This window comes from Myxocyprinus asiaticus, chromosome 4 (assembly GCF_019703515.2).
Source record: "Myxocyprinus asiaticus isolate MX2 ecotype Aquarium Trade chromosome 4, UBuf_Myxa_2, whole genome shotgun sequence".
NCBI classification, from domain to species: domain Eukaryota; kingdom Metazoa; phylum Chordata; class Actinopteri; order Cypriniformes; family Catostomidae; genus Myxocyprinus; species Myxocyprinus asiaticus.
Window position 1 is genome coordinate 49,906,856 of NC_059347.1, and position 20,705 is coordinate 49,927,560.

The following is a 20,705-nucleotide window of genomic DNA, read 5'->3' on the forward strand; positions in this document are numbered from 1 at the left end:
GGTATGTAAACTTTTGATCAGGGCCATTTGGGTGATTTCTGTTATCATTATGATTTGAAAAGGAGCCAAACAACTATGTGATAATAAATGGCTTCATATGATCACTATCCTTAAATAAAAGACAGGGTTTTTTTGCATGATCAGTCCTATTTTCAAAATCAATGCCAAAATGTCACAATTTCTACCAGGGTATGCAAACTTTTGAGCACAACTGTATATATGCACTCACTGAGCACTTTATTAGGTAAACCTGCACATCTACTTATTCATGTGATTATCTTACTAGCCAATCGTGTGGCAGCAGTGCAGTGTGTAAAATCATGCAGATACAGGTCAGGAGCTTCAGTTAATGTTCACATCAACCATCAGAATGGAGAAAAAATGTGATTTAGGCCGTGGCATGATTGTTGGTGCCAGATGGGCTGGTTTGAGAATTTCTGTAACTGTTGATCTCCTTGGATTTTCATGCACAACATCAGAATGGTGCCAAAACCAAAAAACATCCAGTGAGCATCAGTTCTGTGGAAGGAAACGCCTTGTTGACGAGAGAGGTCAACAGAGAGGTTCAAACTGACAAAAAGGCTATGGTAACTCGGATAACCATTCTGTACAATTCTAGTGAGCCGAATAGTATCTCAGAACACGTTGAACCTGAGGAGGATGGGCTACAACAGCAGAACACCACATCAGGTTGCAGTGGACACAGGCTCTCAAAAACTGGATAAAATATATAATTATTTTCCCAAATTAAAGTATGATCCTGAGAATTGGGTAAAATGTGCTTATTTGTCATGAAAATACTGCTGCAATTCAAACTAAATGGTCCTAAAAACAGGCTTTATTTTCTTATGCAAAATATAATTTCTTATTCTTCTCTTTTGATTTTGGGGTGAATATATGACCTGGAAATTTCTTCATAAGATTCACTTATCCATAGTCTGGCAAAAAAATTAAAATTAAATAACACTATTGAACAACTCAATGAAAAAAAAACTTTACTGCCAGTTTTCTGTGTGCACAAACAACAATCTACAAACATTTACAGAGTAGTAATCGACCTCATGCAAATGCAAGATTCTCACAATTTAGAAGAAAAATTCACACGCTTCCTTTAAAACATTCATAAACATAATTCCACGTAAACAGTGCATATGACACCAACTGTCACGACAAGGCCTCCAGAGTTTGCATAACTGGAACTCCTGGAAAAAGACCTCGTTTTGAACATATAAAAAAGTACACTTGCTGGCTAATACAACCTTTTCATCACGGTTACAAATGGCAAGCATGGCACAGGAGTGTTTGTGTCAAATAGAGGACATATCAATATCTCTTTCCTTGCTTTTTTAAAAATAGCAACGCTGACAGTGGGCAGAGGTATCAAACTCATTCAAAATCCCTTTCAGGAAAAGTTCACCTAAAAATTTAAATTGTCATTATTTACTCACCCTCATAAAGTTCTAAACCTGTATGACTTTCATCCATGGGACACATAAGGAAATGCTAGGCTGAATGTAACTGACAGCCTCAGTCCCCATTCACTTTTGTTTCGTGGACAAAAGAGCAGCATTAACATTCTTCAAAATTTATCCTTTTCACAAAAGAATCGTAAGTCGTACATATTTGGAGTTACATGAGGGTAAGAAACAGAATTTTCACTTTTGGGTGAACTAACCCAAAAAAATTCTCAAGATTCTGAAATTTTGTGAATCTAAAAGGTATTTCTAAAACTCAGTCGGCATTTAGGAGAACGTTATAAGAAATTTCCTGAAACTTCCACCTCTAACAGCTATCAGTTCCACTCATCTTTCAGTCTAGTCTGTAACGAGGCCATGATGGTTTAGATTTAGGATGTCAAGTCCGAGTGAGTTTATCCGGAGGCATGAAGCCGGAGTCTCCCAGAGCTCTGAGAGCCACTCGGCCACTGGGCCGAATTGTCAGCCATGTGATGCTGCCATTGTTCAGGCCCATCCTCAGCCAGCCCTCTGGAGGAAACTGCAGAGCCCTGGAACAGAAACATTTAAATTATTTTAATGGTCTTGGAGAACACTTTTTAGAAGACAGAATACGTACTGTAACGTACAAAAAAATAAAATATTTCAGACAGATTATACAATGTGCAAATCTTATTGCTTATGGTTGGAATAATAATTAAAAAAAAAATAAATAAATAAAAAAAAAAAAAAAAAAAATATATATATATATACACACACACACACACACACACACACACACAAAGACTTTTAGGATAAAATCTTCAAAAGAAATATTAAATAATATTAATTACATATATATTAAACCTTTAATATTATATATTATTAATATTAAAAAATATTAATATAAAAATTATTAAAATGGGTAAATAGTAATAATAATAAATTACATATTAAATGATATTATTTAATTATTAAAATTAAATCATATTAATATTAAATAAAATAAAAAATACTCTCCAGCCAGGTCTCCTAAGCAACCAAATTGGCCTGGTTGCTAGGGAGGGTAAAGTCACATGGCGTAACCTCCTGGTAGTCGCTATAATGTGGTTCGCTCTCGGTGGGGCGCGTGGTGAGTTGAGTGTGGATGCCACGGAAAATAGCGTGAAGCCTCCACACGCGCTATGTCTCCGCGGTGCTCAACAAGTCACGTGATAAGATGCACGGATTGACGGTCTCAGACGCGGATGCAACTGAGATTCGTCCTCCGCCACCTGAATTGAGGTGAGTCACTATGCCACCACGAGGACTTAGAGCGCATTGGGAATTGGGCATTCCAAATTGGGGAGAAACATAAATAAATAAATTAATTAAAAAAAAAAATACTATTCTATTTCGATTTAAGTTTTCTGAAGAGCATTTACGGGTGTAAAAAAAACGTTTGTTAGCGAGCATCACTAATGAAAAGTGGTTGCAAATAGAGGTTTTGCGAATTCCACATATTTGCGGAATGAATGCAGCTTTAGCAATCACATGCAAAGAACACAAAGGGACAAAAGCATACTTACGTTTACGATTTCATTTGGTGCAAATACTGCTTAGGTTTTTTTCATCAAGAAGAAAAAACAAGATAAAAAGAATACGCTGAGTAGCAAGTGAACACAAACCTGCACACAAAATAGCGGATGACATTAGCATGACAGACGATTATCTCGTAGCTGTCATCCTTCTGTTTGGCGTCAGCTCGGTGGATGTAGCGGCGGAACGCTGCCTCGATCCGTGCGCCGTCCTCATGGTACTGCTGAAACCGGCACAAGAGTTTCACAACCATCCATGTGAGGAGAGGCAGGAGTCCACAGTGCCTCCATGACCAAACCACACTCAATGTTCTCCATCAAACATCAACATTTAAAAGAATAGTTCACCCAAAATTTTTAATTAGGTCATAATTTCATTTAAGGAGATGTTTAGCAGAATGTCCAGACTGCTCTGTTCCATTCAACAAAAGTCGGCAGGTTTAATGTCAGTAAGGTCAAACGCAATTAATCTAGTCTTGTGACGGATTGCAGTGCTCCAAGTTTAAATATACACAAGCATGAATGAGTTTTGAGAGCTATAAAACTATTTTAACTTTAATCAGTTCCTCACACAAAGCTATTTTATGGCTTCATTAGACCTAGAACATAGCACGAGTCGTATGAAGGGCTAGGCGATATATTGAATATTCACAATATGATCGTGATGATTTTGCTGAGAATATCAAATTAAGCAATTTCATGAATATCGCAATGATTTAAATGTGCTTAGTAGACTAATTTCACAATCTTTTAGGGCTGCACAATTAATCAAACTAACGTTAAAATGGCGATATGGTCATATGTGATTATTAAACTGCAAAAGACTGCGATTAAAGGCTGAAAATGAAGTCTGTGCACGCTTCAGAATAAACCAGTGGCACGCTGTTCTGTGCACACGTGGCGCTCATGGGCTTGTGATTTTTTAGCGCATTCAGAGCAGTTCACATGCACTGTGAAAGAAAAGCACTGCAGATTCAAGCATCAGTAACTGATACAAAGTAAAATACAAATCTACAAAGGCGGCACAGTATAACAGAAAAAGAGGCAATGTCAGCGTTTCACCAGATGCAGAACATTGTAAAGTACACACTGCACTTCCAGTGTCAAAATAAAAGCTCCAGGTGAAGGTAAAGTAAATAGTACAGAAATATATTACATTTATATAAAACAAATCTAATCCTCAAAATGATGATTATAATTTAGTTTATATAACAATAATAAACTTGACTGGGTCCCACAGTATTAATTTGGTATTATGCAATATTCAACTAAGTTTAAGTAAATATTCAAGTAGTGTTTGCACACCTTGTTCATTCACCAAAACTGTTTTAATAAAAATATATTAAAGTAAATAATGTTTTTTTAACTACTATGTATCATTGTACATAAAATATAAATATAAAACTGCATATCAATAAAAATGATTCAATCTCATTCTCCCTTGTGTTCATTTAGATAAAAACTGCAGGAAATATGCCTTTATTTTTAAATAGATTTGTATCCAATGCATTTACAAATGTAATCTACTTGGCTACAATGTCTGTTTGGATGAAATGAAGCTTCCTCTGATTTTTAAATAAATAAATAAAAAATTCAGTGTGACGAGGAGGAGGGTGTGTCCGGGCCGTGACGACACTCGCCTGGCACTGATTTGTCATAATCAGCTGGGAGGGGGATAAAGACGAGCCGGGAGCGCCAGTTCGAGAGAGAGAGACACAAGCAGCTGCTGTGTGTGCGTCTATGTTTTATGTTGTTTTGAGTTTATGTTATTAAAATTTACGTTGCCTGTTCTGCTGGTTCCCGCCGCCTCCTTGCTCATCCTTTACCCGTTACAATCAGTTTTGAGCCATTTTAGAGCAAATACATAATTATCTAGAAATACATAATTTCGTCAATAGGCTGAAAAATATCAAGATAGAATTTTTGTAGCCATATTGCCCAGCCCTAGTCATATGGACTACTTGTATGGTGCTGTTTTTGTCCTTTTTGGAGCTTTACAGTCTTTGTAACAGTATGTTGTCATTGTATGGAAAAGAGCAGTCTGGACATTCTGCTAAACCTCTCCTTTGTATTACACAGACTAACAGCTGGCTTTAGGATCACCAACAGTAAAAACAAATTAAACAGCCACATGGACTGTTTGAGGTTCGAAGAGACTTAGGCTGATTTTATTGTGGGTTTTTGTCCACCAGCAGAATCACTGTACCCTCAACTATGCTTCTGTTATGACCATCAACAGAAACTCAAAAATATGAATTGGTACAAATGAACCTAAGACCCAGAAGCAAACAACACATGAAGAGGGGACTAACAGACTTCAAATGTGTGTTGACTATATATTTTGTACTGACCACAGCCTCAGGTTTCCAGTGGGCGACGGGAGGTACTGGTTCTATGGGTGCACCCTCTCGCAGCAGATCACAGCTCACAAGCTCCACCCCTGAAACAAACACACAGTGATATAGCTGAAGAAAATAAACATGATTAAAGGTTGAAATCAAAGGTTAAACTCTTCAAAAAGAGACTGTACCTGGCAGGTATTTGCTGATGATGTTGGCTGTCTCTGTAGCTCTGGTCATAGAAGAGTGGATGAGCAGGTCATACTTTATTCCCAGTGCTGCCAATCTCTGTCCCGTCAGCTCAGCCTGTTCACGACCTGCAGCACAGACAGAAACCAGCACACAAATTAATGTCAGACTAGTGGGTTATTGTCCTTATATTATTCAGTGTCATCTCTGAAGGAGTAGACTAAGCCAGGGGTGGGTCACCCCTTTAGCATATACTTTAAAATATGCTAAGAGATCAGTACCTAAAGGAGTGAGGACCCTCTCCTTGTCTCCGTTCCCGTTGAGATGGTACTGAGAGTGTCGGATGAGGAAGATGTGACGTGTGGCTTTGGGTTTGTTGTTCTCAGTGTCTGTACTACTGTTGTCACCAGCGCTCTCCTTTCTCTTCCCATTTACCATGGAGGAGGGGTCACGTCTGAAATGGACAAAAGATTGATCAGACAGACAGCAGTAATTGACACAGTGACATAAATTATGACCACTGCACTGTATTAATGAGAATTAACCAAGTCTAAGCCCAGACTGTTTCAGTTCCACATGCTTTTCAGTTTTAGGTGTATTGAGGCTTACTGGTTAAATATCCGAGCTTCTAAGTCAAAGATTCATAGGTTCAAACACCAAATGGGGTGATCCACTAATTATCACCATTTGCTTCAGGATGACTGTCCCATGTCAATATCATGCTTTTCAGGCAAGTAATATGGTATTCTTTTAAGTACCATGCAAATACCTTGGTACACGAATTTGGAAAATATTTAATACCATGATACATATCAAAGTAACATGGTATTAAAGGAATATTTCACCCAAAAAGGACTTTGACTAATCTCATCATTAACTCACCCTCATGCCATTCTTCTGCAAAATACAAACGAAGATTTTTAGAAGATTATCTCACCTCTGTAGATCTATTCAACGCAAGTGAATGGTGGCCAGAAATTTGAAGCTCCAAAAAGCACATAAAAGCAGCATAAAAGTAATCCATAAGACTCCAGTGGTTTAATCCATGTCTTCTGAAGCGATCCAATCAGTTTTGGGTGAGAACAGACCAAAATGTAACTCCTTTTTCACTGTGCATCTTGCCACTGCAGTTTCAAGGCAGGATCATGATTTCAAGTTTGATTACACTTCCTAGCGCTTGCACAGAGCGCTAGATAGCACTTAGAAATGTAATAGAGCTTGAAATCATGATCACTGTGGAGACTGTCAAGATTTATAGTGGAAAAGGAGAGTTTTGGTCTGTTTTTATCCAGAATCGATTGGATCGATTCAGAAGACATAGATTACACCACTGGAGCCTTATGGATTACTTTTAAACTGCCTTTATGTGTTTTTTTTTGGTTTTGTTTTTGTTTTGTTTTTTTTGGAGCTTCAAAGTTTTGGTCACCATTCACTTGCATTGAAAATCTTCATTTGTGTTCTGCAGAAGAAAGAAAGGCATACACTTCTGAGATGAGGAAAAAAATTTTTTTGAACTATTTCAAAATGGGGGGGGGGGCGGGGTTTGAACTATTCTTTTAAGATCTGACACTGTACCATGATACTCCTTTAATGAATATTTTAAATCATTTTCGATGAAACTTTAGGTTAAATAGTTAATGTACAATGCATAAATATCCCCTTACTTGTCCCAGTTATAATCCCATCCGTTCGCAGTGGGCCATGCCGAAGGCTGTGCTGCAAGCACGGCATTTGAGGTCTCTCTGAGGCGGAATCGCTCTCCGAAGTACCCGTGCTTGTCTGCCGCGACCGCTGCGCACACCAGCACCGCAGAACCACCGACAAACCCGAACGCCAGTCTGGCCGCCCTCCGAAACGACATGACTCAAATGAGAATTGACTGTACGGACGAGTAACGGCAGATCTTCAGCTTTATGACGCACAGTGAGTCACTCTGCTTAGGAAGTGCCAATGTTTCCTCCTTTCAAATAGCCGAAAAGCGAGTAATAACCCGTCACTGATGTCCCAGATTCGTGTTTTTCTGTCTAAACCACGTGTGAGAGTGTACGTAGCCTCCAGAAAAATGCGCTTTTGATACTAAATGAATTCCAGTAGCACAATCACGACTAGATTAGTGAAGACAGCGACAATAAGGCATGTTTATTTTAAAACCTATCAAAATAAAAGCCCCTATGCATATCTGTGAAATGAGTCATCTTTCTTGTCAGTAAATGTAGAAATAAATGTTGTGCCATATATAACGAATTGTTCTACAGTTTCATGTTGTTTTATTTAATGAATGCAACTTTTGACACTGCGTATATGTATTACATATTTATTGAATTATTGATATTTGTATTTTTGTTTTGTCCGTTATATCACTCCATGTTCAAGCAACTCGACAAACGAAAAATACTTAGGAGTCTATTAAATATACACCTGGTTAGTTGTCTTAACAAACTAAACTAACACAAATATCAGTTGTTTGTGTTGCTCCAGTCCTATAGGTGGCAGTAAAACGACAGCAAATGAACATGAGCAGTACGTTTATGTTTTGATCTAGGTGGCGGCGTCTTTTGCTGTTGATTAAAAAAAAAAAAAAGTGGTGTGTAATTTTGTTTCTGTGTATTACATATCCACGTCTCTGTCTCTGGTTGTTGTTTTAGTAAAGATGGACATGGACGAGGGTGAAGACAATGAGTGGGATCGCAGTTTAGAGTCAGACATGCTGGAAACAGGTGGGCATTGGCTTCACAGCTGGATAACTATGTTGTAATGTATCATTTATAGACAGATTTTCATCTTAGAATAATGCATGAGTTTTATTAAAAAAGGTTTACGGTACTCCTATTCAGCTGCGGTTTTATTAGGCAGTCCAACTGCACAGCTCATTATTTATGACAGCACTACTGCAGGATCAATAGGTGACCAGCCTCTTGTTGACTATTTGAATTGTGACTGACTTGTCATTTCAGGATGCACTGACAGAGTTCCAGCCATCTCTCAGAGAGTGATCCTGCACTTTGACCTGGACTGCTTCTATGCACAAGTTGAGATGATCAGAAATCCAGCCCTGCGGAACAAGCCTCTAGGTATAATACAGTAGACTTAGAAGACAAAAGACTTTATTTATCAAGTATAATTTATACAAGGAATTTGTCTTGTTGCAAAAACATTTTAACAAAATACCTAACAACACAAATGCAATCAAACTGTCTCTATTTAAAAACTCGCCAAGTAGAACCCCTTTTATAATAACACACACCCAACATACCCTAATATTCATCTCTGTCTACATCTTTTGTTTCTTAGGTATACAGCAGAAATATATTATAGTGACTTGTAATTATGTTGCAAGAGAGCATGGTGTGACTAAGCTGATGTCAGTGACTGATGCGGTGGAGAAATGCCCGCAGCTGGTGCTTGTGAAAGGAGAAGATCTCACCCATTACAGAGAGATGTCCTATAAAGTTACTGGTAAGATCTGCCACGCATGAATGTGAACATTATGGAAGCCCTCTGCTGTATATTTATTGTAATTTTGCTTATTTGCATAAAGCTAAATTCTCAGTTAAATGTTCTTTAGGAGTACAAGTGAAATTTCCCTATTTAAAGGTACACTCAGTCATTTTTTTCCCATTGAAAAAGCTTTACTCCTAAAGAAATTAATTGTAATTTTGAAACAGCTGTATAAAATCTTGACCACTTACATGAGATGAGGATTCTAGTCTTATCAGTAACCTTATAAAAGCTGTTTAATTCTACATGTTAGGCTGCCATTTTAGAATCACATGACCAGCTGAATACTACTCACTTAATCTCCGTAAGAATCTTGTTATTGGACACTTTCACTCTTGGATTAAATTAATCATGGATGATTGTGAATAGTGAATTTCTACAATGGCATCTGTAACTGAAAACTATTCATTTTGAATGATACTGCATCCACACCACTAGGTGCCACTGTAAGTCCAAGATGACACGAGCTAAAAGTTACTGAGTGCACCTTTAAATGATTATAAACTAGATTTTGACTGACTTTATTTGCACTAGAACTGCTGATGTCATACTGCCCACTGGTGGAGAGACTGGGCTTTGATGAGAACTTTGTGGATGTTACGGAAATGGTGGAGAGAAGACTGAAGGAGACCTGTATTTCAGATCTCTCCTTCAGCGGACACATATACAAACACAAATGTGAGTTTGAGCCTCACAAGCACATTTTTATTGTTTTAAAACCAGTGGTGGTAGCTAGAGGTCGACCGATAGTGGATTTTTTGGATACCCATAACTACGGTAATGGAAAAGGCAGATAACCGATTAATCAGCCGATTGTTTGAAAAAATTATATATAAAAAAACAAATAATTATTATTGTGATGGGCACAGACATAGAGACAACAAGTGTCCAAAATTAATAAAATTCCAGATATAGTTTATTGTGCATCCAGAATCACAATAATTACCAGATTTTTTTTTTTTAGATTTGGTACATAATGCAGAACTTTTTACTCAAAAAAAAAAAAAAAAAAAAGGCTGAAATACATGGGGACTCTTATTTTGTAAAGTCTGTGCTTCCAGCTCACGCAAACACAAGGGAAACAAAACATGCGCTCTTACAGTCATCTAAAATGTATTACAATAGAAACACAATAAAGTAAATATTGTCATATGGACTACGAATACTGTATGTACTATATGTTCCAGAGAAACATGGAGGAATATATACAAAATTATCCACAACTATTAGCATTGATTTTTGCAGATAACTGATAGTTCCAAAAAGCAACTATCGGCACCGATTAATCGGTAAAACCAATATATCGGTCGACCTCTGGTGGTAGCTGAGTGGTAATACACCTAATATTGTAAGATTCATGATGATTCGTGAACTGGGAAATTACTGGGATCGTCTCATCATAATTGTGATTATGATTACAAAAGTTACTCTAGTTGCTTTAGATGTATTGTATAGTAATGTATTGCAAGCCACTTTGGGTAAGAAAGCTTCTGCTAAGTGATGAACTCTTTTCACAGCTTCAGATGTGGTGATTGATGAGGAGAATGCTTGTCTGGCTGTCGGCTCTATGGTAGCAGCTGAACTCAGGCAGGCCATGTTCAGCATACTGGGACTAACTGGCTGTGCTGGTATTGCTAACAGCAAACTCTTAGCCAAGCTGGTGTCAGGCACCTTTAAACCCAACCAACAGACCACACTTCTTCCATACAGCACTGCAGAGCTCATGAGCAGTCTTACAGGACTGCGTAGAGTGCCTGGTAAGCTGTTAAAGGAATAGTTGACCCAAAAAGGATCATCATTTACTCACCTTCATGCCATCCCAGATGTGTATGACTTTCTTTCATTTGCAGAAAACAAATAGAGATTTTTCTCAGCTCTGTAGTTCCATACAATGCAAGTAAGTGGTGACCAAAAAGTACATAAAAGCAGCATAAAATTAATCCATACGACTCTTGTGCTTTAATTCATGTCTTCTGAAGCGATCCAATCGGTTTTGGGTGAGAACAGACCAAAATGTAACTCCTTTTTCACTGGACATCTTGCCATTGCAGTCTCTAGGAACAATCATGATTTCAAGCTCGATTATACTTCCTAGCACTTGACGCATGCACAGAGGGCTAGATGGTGCTAGGAAGTGTAATCGAGCTTGAAATCATGATCACCAAGGAGACTGATGATGTCAAGATTTATAGTAAAAAGGGAGTTATTTTTTGGTCTGTTCTCACCCAAAACAAATTGGATTGCTTCAGAAGACATGGATTAAACCGCTGGAAGTTCTTCTTCATTCTTCGTTCAGGGGTAAAAAGAAGTTCGAAACAGCAGAGCAACGATATACTGTTTATGAGCATTCAGTTGTCTTTGGACACTGCCCACAACACTGGGGGCATTGTTTTGGAGGGGCATTTAAATATGTGATGCGCGCTATCTTGACAACAACACACAACAATAAGCAAGATCTACTTTACCAACAATTGGATAGATTACTGTTTACATGAACATACAGTATGTTGAAAACATGATGGAGGCTAGCTCTAACTTGCAACAGTAGTTGGCAATAACGTGGATAACTTTAGCTTACCTTTTAAAAAAAAAAAAGGCTTGTTGGACACAGTTTGTTGATGCCAAAAAAAAAGGTTTGAGCCAGGACATCTCCAAGAACATCCTGGGTAATTTGGTGCTCAGTGTCTCATCCCCACTCTAGCCCCTCATCCTTTTCATTGCTTTTCCAAATTTCTCCATGTTGCTTTGCATAACTCTGGGTCATCGACACCAAGCTTCATTGCAATTTCCTTCCAGGGGTTCCAGGCCATCTCTGAATCCTCAGTCTCTACACGAACAATCGTAAAGATGTGGGTATGTTTGCACCAGCTCGGCAACTCGGCACTCCAGTGTGTTCATGTTGATGTTGTTACCTGTTACCCATTACCTGTGTCTGACCTCGACAGACTGGAGCGATGAAATGAACCGTAAAAGATGTTTGTGTCAAAGTAGGTGGAGTCCCCGTCACACCCACAAATCACATAATCATGTTGGACCAATTAGCAGCCGGTACTAAATTTTCCTCAAAGTTCTCCCAAGTGAGCTGTTACGAACCACCAAAAGGAACTCAAAAAAACATTCATTTTGGCCAGATTTGGTTCAAAAGGACATCACACCCGTTCTTTCTTCCATTTCGTATAAAGTATATCGGGGGCCTTTATGGATTGCTTTTATGCTGCCTTTATGTGCTTTTTGGAGCTTCAAAGTTTTGGTCACCATTCACTTCTATTAAATGGACCTACAGAGCAGAGATATTCTTCTAAAAATCTTAGTTTGTGTTCAGCAGGAGAAAGTCATACACATCAGGGATGGCATGAGGGTGAGTAAATGATGAGAGAATTTTCTTTTCCTTTAACTATTTAACTATTCCTTTAAGTAAGCATCACTCACATGCCGCAAATTTTTCTTGCAAGAAAATGTACCAACGATAGTTGGGATTGATTTTTTTCTGTTGCTACCAATGGCAGACATGTCATACTGTGGAAGATCTGTAACAATCTGTGTTTTACTGAATTGGCTGTATTGAAAGGAATTGGATACAGGACAGGTGAGAAGTTGAAGGCTCTGGGTCTGGTCAGTGTGCAAGATCTGCAGTTATTCCCTCTGCCTGAACTAGTGAAGGAGTTCGGGGAAGTGATGGCTAAAAGGATTCAGAACCTCGCCTGTGGCAACGATGACTCTCCAGTCACACCGGCAGGTCCTCCTCAGGTATTGTCCTACCCTTACCAAAAAGTACTGTGGTGGTAGTAGCATAGTCCTGAACGATTACCAAGTTCATGTACCATGATGCTCTAGTTTACCGAACAGTCCAAAAACAGGCAGTTCAGATGAATTGTAAACTCTAAATTGTCCGTGGGTGTTAGTGAGAGTGTAAATATGATTGGCTGTTCAGGTGTTTTGCTGCCTTCGGCCTGAGGTAGCTGGGTTAGGCTCCAACACCCCTGCATCCCTAAATAGGATAGGCGGGTACAGTAAATGATATTTACATGGTACTCCAAGGTACTTTTAAAGAATACTTTGGTACATGTCCAAAAAACATGCTATTGCCATATTACATGTCAAAAAACAATGGTATTATCATGTTTTTTTTTGTTAGTGTACTACTCTGATAAAACAAAAGCTACATGATATATTTCAGTCTCTCAGCGATGAGGACTCATTCAAGAAAATTTCCACACTAGCAGAAGTCACAAAGAAAATTGAAGATCTACTCATCAGCCTTACTGAGAGGTGAATACATATGTTATACAATATTAGTCTAATGTGACAAAGTGAACAGCACAATAGATACAGTATTTACATTTTGTTTGGTATGTTTATAGTGCATGCCTCCGTCAAATCACATGTTTTTCTGTTTGGATTTGCTGTTTCTTTTTAGGATGTATAAAGATGGCAGGCAGCCCCACACGTTCAGACTAACGATTCGCAAATACTCGGCCACTAATCGCTGGTTCAACCGAGAGAGCAGACAATGTCCTATTCCCAACCACACAGGGCTCAAGATCACATGTGGTACACTTACGCAGTCTTTGCATGCACTTTTTCTCCAAAACACCCTTATTTGATTTACACCAGGGGTCTTCAACAATTTTCAGTCCAAGGACCCCTTGGTGGGTAGAGAGACGGAGCTGGTACCCCTGTTACATATTATATAAAATTGAGTGTTGTGTTTTATGCCTATAAAAATGTGTATGGTAGGGTACCATATTATTGTATGTACATACTTTATTATGTTTCTATTACAAATCTTTTGAAATAATCATTAAATAATGTACAGCAGGGGTCTGCAACTTTTCTGACATGAAGTGACATTTTTCATTTTCCTTGTTAATCACTGTTCCTTACCCCCTCCTTAATAAAAAGAAAAAGACAGATTGATAGACAGACAGACAAACAGACAGACCCTGTCCATGCAGAATAAAACAATTTTGTAAGGTTACTAAAATGGAGTTCCCTTTTGATTGTTCACTCGACATTGCTGTAAGCACTATGGGGAGTCCTTTATAGACGACCTTATTGAAACCCTTATTCAGTCACGCCAATCCTGTGATTGGCAATGGTGTCTGAGCCCCGCCCCTTCGGGCGCGCAGTTATAAGCCCAGTTATAAGGCTTATATAAGCGGACACTCCATCACCATTTCTTCAGAATTTTCTTCCTTCAAGACTACAGACTTCATCTTCATCTTCTGCTTCGCCATCGATATACACTTACAGTGGATGGAATTCTCAGCAAGACACGAACAGGACGACTTGTCACCTGTGCTCAGCGCCTGCATCAAGAGGCGTTCCGCTCCCCTGTGTGTTCCAGTGAAGAGTTCTCCACATTGCCGTCGAAGATGCACTCGGTGAACTGGTTCCCCCAGCGAGGGTGAATTACGTGCACACGCCACGGACAAGGAGCTTCTTCTCTCGAGAGCAGTTGAAGAGCTTGGTCTTGAGTAGTCCCCTCCAGAAGAGCCAGAAAAGTCTCGCCTGGATGAATGGTTTTTGCAAACCTGCCATCGTCAACAGACCGCGGTCCGTAGGAGCACACCATTCTTCCCTGAGGTCCATGCGGAGCTCACAAAGACCTGGTATGTGCCTTACTCTTCGCGCATTCAGGTCGGAGGTGCTGCCGTCCTCACTAAAGTGGACCACGCCGATGAAAAAGGCTACTCAAAGCTTCCCCTGGTGGAACAGGCGGTCGCAGCTCACCTCTGCCATAATACTGCCCACCCCTCCGTGTCGACTGACGTCCGCACTGGCTGGAAGAGCTTATACAGCAGCAGGCCAAGCTGGTTCAGCACTCCACAGCATGTCAGTGCTCCAGGTTTTTCAAGCTAAGCTCCTTAAACATATGAATGAGCAAGGCTCCAATCCAGAGCTGTTCAAAGAGCTCCGCACCGCTACAGATTTGCCACTGCGAGCCATGAAAACTACTGCTCAGTCCATTGGCAAAGTGATGAGCAACCTTGTGGTTCTGGATCGGCATATTTGGCTAACTCTCACAGAGAGTGACGCAGAGAAAGCAGCCCTCCTTGACACCCCGGTGTCGCCCGACGGTCTATTTGGCAACGCCGTGGAATGCTTTTCAGAGTGCTTCATCGCGGCGCAAAAGCAGTCTCAAGTGATGAAACACTTTCTGCCAAAGAGAAGTAGAACTTCCCCTTTCCTGGCACGCTCCCGGTCTAATTCCAGTCAGCGCCCAGCAAAGAATCCATCTCTCGCTGCTCCAGCATAGCCGAAAGCTACTACTGAGCCATCAGAAGTGTAAGCACCCACCGTCTCAGTGCAAAAAAACGCGGCGACAGAAAAACCCTGCCCGGGCAGCAGAAACGCTCCTGACATGCCCAGCTCCGTGAAGAGGAGCTCAGAGCTCGCCGTTATTCACGGCCCAGAGCCGAAGAAGGCTTGATTCTTAGAAAAAGGGCCATTTCACACATTCTTAGAAAAAGGGCCATTTCCCCTTCACGTATCATACACCCCACACATTATGCTCAACTGCTTCCCTATGATGAACGGTGTTTTATCTGCTATAGCGAGAAAATCAAAATGTTAACTCAGAAACAGATCTTATCGCGCATCCTTAGGACTGGTTTGCGTCAATAGATCTGAAGGACGTGTACTTTCATGTACCAATTGCACCGTGTCACAGGCGGTTTTTGAGATTTGCGTTCGAGGGAACTGCGTATCAATTCAAAGTCCTTCCTTTCTGTCTGTCTCTGGCTCCCCGCACGTTCACGAAATGTTTTGATGCGGTGCTCACCCCATTGAAAACGAACGGTGTGCATGTTTTGAATTACCTCCACAACTGGTTATTAATAGCCTAATCAGAGGCACTACTGAGCGAACACAGAGACTTGCTGCTTTGCCATCTGAAAAATCTGGGTCTGAATGTCAACAGGGCGAAAAGCACACTTTTTCTCAGCCAGCAAATCTCCTTTTTTAGGGGTTCGTCTTGACTCCATGAGCATGCGCGCACACCTCATGAACGAGCATGTATAGCCATCAAACAGCCCATCTGGCACCAACAACCATGCCACGGTCCAAATCACTGAGATCACATTTTTTCCCCATTCTGATGGTTGATGTGAACATTAATGGAAACTCCTGACCCGTATCTGCGTAATTTGATACACTGCACTGCTGCCACATGATTGGCTGATTAGATAATCGCATGGATGATATTTGGTGCCAGATGGGCTGGTGTGAGTATTTCTGTAACTGCTGATCTCCTGGGATTTTCACGCACAACAGTCTCTAGAATTTACTCCGAATGGTGACAAAAACAAAAAAACATCCAGTGAGCGGCAGTCCTGCGGATGGAAATGCCTTGTTGAAGAGAGAGGTCAACAGAGAATGGCCAGACTGGTTCGAACTGACAAAGTCTACAGTAACTCAGATAACCGCTCTGTACAATTGTGGTGAGAAGAATAGCGGGTTGGCGCTGTTTTGGTGGCACGAGAGGGACCTACACAGTATTAGGCAGGTGGTTTTAATTTGTGGCTGATCGGTGTAGATCCCAGACTACATTAGTTTCCATCTGGCGTCTGCCACATGGGACTATTCATATACACTTTAATATGACTTAGAAGTCATCAGCCTGTGACTCCTTATGAATATACAGTATCTATTTAGTGTTATAACTCTGGGAGTGTAATATCACGTAGTGCGGCGTGATGGGATATCGTTCCCCATAGTGCTTACAGCAATGTCGAGTGAACTGTATCGAAAGGGAACACCTCTGGTTACGCATGTAACCTTGGTTCCCTAAGATGAAGGGAACGAGACATTGCGTAAGCTGGCCACTTTCCAACTTCAGAGTTTCATAATACTCTGTAGGCTAAATTTTCACAAATATTTAATAAATAAAGTAAGCTATTGTTCTGAAAGCAAAACGCAACTAATAATAAAATAAACTGTAGGCTGCTCAACTGCACAACGTGACCAACGCAAAGCAGATGCGTTTACTCACACGATCCTCTACTGCAGCTCTGCTGAACCTGATGTGTGTTGCACTTTGAGCGGCTCGTGATGAGCATGGGCATATGAATGGTTTGTCTGCGCTGCGCGCTTCTGGTGATTAGCTCAGTTTCATCACACTTGTTTAGCGTTCCAATCAGTTCATAACTAAATACAACAGTTTAGGTGAATATGAGCAAGGATTAAAAAGAAAGAAATTTTGGCAAGCAAGTGTAAGGAACTTCAACGTGTCGATGGATTAAAATAAACTTATCTCTAGCTATTGCTCGCGTGTGATTGATTATTACAAGTGCCAGTGGTGGATCAAACAATAATTTGCAGACCCGCTGCTGTACCACCGCGGACCCCCTGTTGAAGACCCTTGATTTACATGACAATGAAGCAGCCTAAGAAGTCTCACAAATTAATTATAAACAGCAGCGAGATGAGCGGATTTGGAAATGAATTAATTTGTGTAAGTGTTTCTGTTTGTGCTGCAATGATTTAGATTAATCTTTTTTTCTTTTTTTTTCTTAGGAAGCAGTGAGGCTTTGCCCCAGTTACTTTCAATGGCAATGAAGCTCTTTCATAAAGTGGTGGACACACGTGCGCCGTTCCATTTGACCCTGCTAAATGTGTGCTTCAGTAACCTGCAGGCCAAATGCTCCAGCAAGAGCTCCATCGTCTCTTTCTTTGCACAGAAATCCCCCGCTACGGTACCAATGTCATCTCAGCAGCAGGTGAGAATGTATGAAGTGGATATTCATTTCCCATTCTTGACCTTAATCAAACAAAAAAAAAGTGTGTAATTGCTTTATGATACAGCAGTAACAGATTAGTCTAGGCAATCTTTAAAGGAATAGTTCACCCAAAAATGAAAATTCTCTCATCATTTACTCACCCTCTTGCCATCCCAGATATGTATGTCTTTCTTTCTTCAGAAGAACACAAACAAAGATTTTAGAAAAATATCTCAGCTCTGTAGGTCCATACAATGCAAGTGAATGGTGATCAGACTTTCTTTCTTTTGTTGAAAACAAATAAAGATTTTTAGAAAAATATCTTAGCTCTGTAGGTCTGTACAATGCAACTGAATGGTGACCAGACCTTTGTAGCTCTAAAAATCACATAAAGGAAACATAAAAGTAATCCATAAGACTCCAGTGGTTAAATTTATTTCAAATGGAGATTTAGAGTAAAAAAAGGACTTCAATTTCTCAACCACACCTATTATATACATTCTGAAGATTATGTTTCCTTTATGTGATTTTTGGAGCTACAGAGGTCTGGTCACCATTCAGTTGCATTGTACAGACCTACAGAGCTAAGATATTTTTCTAAAAATCTTTATTTGTTTTCAACAAAAGAAAGAAAGTCATACACATCTGGGATGGCATGAGGGTGAGTAAATGATGAGAGAATTTTTATTTTTGGGTGAACTATTCCTTTAATCATGAAAGATTAACACATTGGTTTTGCTAACTGACAATTACATAATCAGCTAATCTTTCATGTGTGTAGTGTACATCTATTATTGAGATTACATGAAAACAGAACTAGTCAGTAGGGTTGTTATTTTTTTTGCGTTTACAGGTGGAACCTGGTCTCCGTGAGTCTGTTGCAAGTTCCCAGTTCACTCAGGCAGATATTTTGCCTACAGAAGATAAAACAAGGAGCAGCATGAAGCCATTAAAACACATATTGATGACCTCAACCTCAAAATCACAAACTGAGCAATCTCTAATCAGCCCAAAAACTTTCATATTTCCTAGACATCCTGTTTTAGAGTACTCACATGCTACAAACATGAACACAAAAGAGTCTTGCGAAGTATTCGTAGAAAAAGTGTGTTCCAATCTGCCTCCAGATGTTGATCCGGAAGTATTCAAACTCCTACCTGAACACATTCAGATGGAGCTGATTTCTAGCTTTCAAAATGAAGGCTCTGTACAGCTTTACAACAGACCCGCTGGCCCGTCTTCCAAATATTCTGACCCCGCGGATCACTCTGTGTTGAGTCTCAGCCAGCCAAGAACGTCAGCATCTTGTGAGTCAGCACTGAATTGTAGCAGAAATTCTACTTCTCGTAATTGTGGACTCAGCGAGACATTTTCCTCTCCCCAGTCCTCCATAGAAGTAAATTCTGAGTATGGTAAAGCCTCAGAATGCTGTGGTAACCCTCCCACCCCCCAGACACCTCAATCAGATGTGCCTCCAAATGTGGACCCTTATGTGTTCTCTCAACTTCCTGCTGATGTGCAGAGAGACTTACAGAGAGAGTGGAGACAACAGAAGTCTGTTCTAAAAATCCACACAAAACACTCACACAAAACCTCCAATCCCAGAGACAAGAGGACTATTGCTAAAGACAGCCAGTGTAACAACATCCTGAAATATTTTAAACCCAACTGAGAACACTTTTGAGTGTCAATTGAGTGCCTGTATATGATGTCAGAAATTGTTATAAAAAAAAAAAGAAATTATGTAAACCATATGTATATATGTATAGCCTATAAGCCATTTTAAGGATTTCAAATATAGTTTGTTTTGTTTTCAACATTTTTTGTTATTCATTGCACTTTGTTAATAAAAACCAAATATATCTTTATATAACATGCAGTGATGTTGTTGAAGTCATTGGCCACATTAGAGCCAAAAACATGATTGTTGTTTCTCAGTGGCTCAGTGGGTAGCACTGTTGCCTCACAGCAAGAAGGTCCTGAGTTCAAGTCCTAGCTCATCTGGGTGTTTCTGTGTAGAGTTTGCATGTTCTCCCTGTGTTCACATGGGTTTTCTCTGGGTTCTCCAGGTTTCCCCACAGTCCAAAAGACATGCAGGTTAAGTTAATTGGAGACCCTAAATTGCCCGTAGGTCTGAGTGAGAATGTGTCTGTCTGCTTGTGATGGACTGGCCACCTGTCCAGGGTGTTTCTCTGCCTTTGGCCCGAGAGAGCTGGGATAGGCTCCAGCACTACCTGTGATAGGACAAGTGGCTATAGAAGATGGAATTCTCAGGAGATTGTTTGGAGAATTTTGATGTCACATTATGCCCCTTTATATTCATTTTTAGGAATCCTGAAAAATTGAAGGTTGGTCTCATAATTTACTCACCCTCTTCTGTAGAATACAATTGAAGATTTTTTCTCCCAATTTGGAATGCCCAATTCCCAGTGTGCTCTAAGACCTCGTGGTGGTGGAGGACAAATCTCAGCTGCCTCCGCGTCTGAGACCATCAACCTGCACATTTTATCACGTGGCTTGTTGAGCATGTTACCGCAGAGATATAGGCATCCACTCACAACTCTCCACGCGCCCCACCGAGAGCGAACCACATTATAGCGATCACGAGGAGGTTACCCCGTGTGACTCTAACCTCCCTAGCAACCAGGCCAATTTGGTTGCTTAGGAGACTCGGCTGGAGTCATTCAGCATGCCCTGGATTCGAACTAGTGAACTTTAGGGGAGGTAGCCAGCGTCTTTACCTTTGAGCTACCCAGGCCCCCACAATTGAAGATTTTTAGAAGAATATCTCAGCTTTGTAGGTCCATACAATGACAGAAAAAGGTAACAAAAAAGCTTATATAGGTAGCATAAAAGTAATCAATACAACTCCAATGGTTTAATCCAAGTCTTCTGAAGTGATCCAGTCAGTTTTGGGTGAGAACAGACAAAACTATAACTCCTTTTTTA

The 20,705-nt window shown here is 40.1% G+C and overlaps 2 protein-coding genes across 3 annotated transcripts; one reads left to right on the top strand and one right to left on the bottom strand.

The window, feature by feature from the left end:
* Positions 1 to 976: 976 nt before the first annotated feature.
* Positions 977 to 7,643, bottom strand: pgam5 (PGAM family member 5, serine/threonine protein phosphatase, mitochondrial). 2 transcript variants are annotated; one of them, XM_051683325.1, is made up of 6 exons: positions 7,203 to 7,643; positions 5,820 to 5,992; positions 5,541 to 5,666; positions 5,362 to 5,450; positions 3,101 to 3,231; positions 977 to 2,005 (listed from the first exon to the last, which is right to left on the bottom strand). In XM_051683325.1, the coding sequence occupies exons 1-6, from the start codon at positions 7,397 to 7,399 to the stop codon at positions 1,855 to 1,857; spliced, it is 867 nt and encodes a 288-aa protein (XP_051539285.1). In that variant the 5' UTR covers positions 7,400 to 7,643; the 3' UTR covers positions 977 to 1,854. The 2 variants fall into 2 exon arrangements, with proteins under 2 accessions (XP_051539285.1, XP_051539276.1); XM_051683316.1 differs by having other exon boundaries at positions 3,101 to 3,234.
* Positions 7,644 to 8,057: 414 nt separating this feature from the next.
* On the top strand, positions 8,058 to 19,629 carry poli (polymerase (DNA directed) iota). Its single transcript, XM_051683288.1, has 10 exons — positions 8,058 to 8,255; positions 8,493 to 8,609; positions 8,830 to 8,994; positions 9,571 to 9,714; positions 10,554 to 10,793; positions 12,605 to 12,783; positions 13,214 to 13,305; positions 13,454 to 13,587; positions 17,554 to 17,756; positions 18,610 to 19,629. Exons 1-10 carry the CDS (start codon positions 8,189 to 8,191, stop codon positions 19,426 to 19,428), a joined length of 2,160 nt encoding a protein of 719 aa, XP_051539248.1. The 5' UTR covers positions 8,058 to 8,188; the 3' UTR covers positions 19,429 to 19,629.
* Positions 19,630 to 20,705: the final 1,076 nt, after the last annotated feature.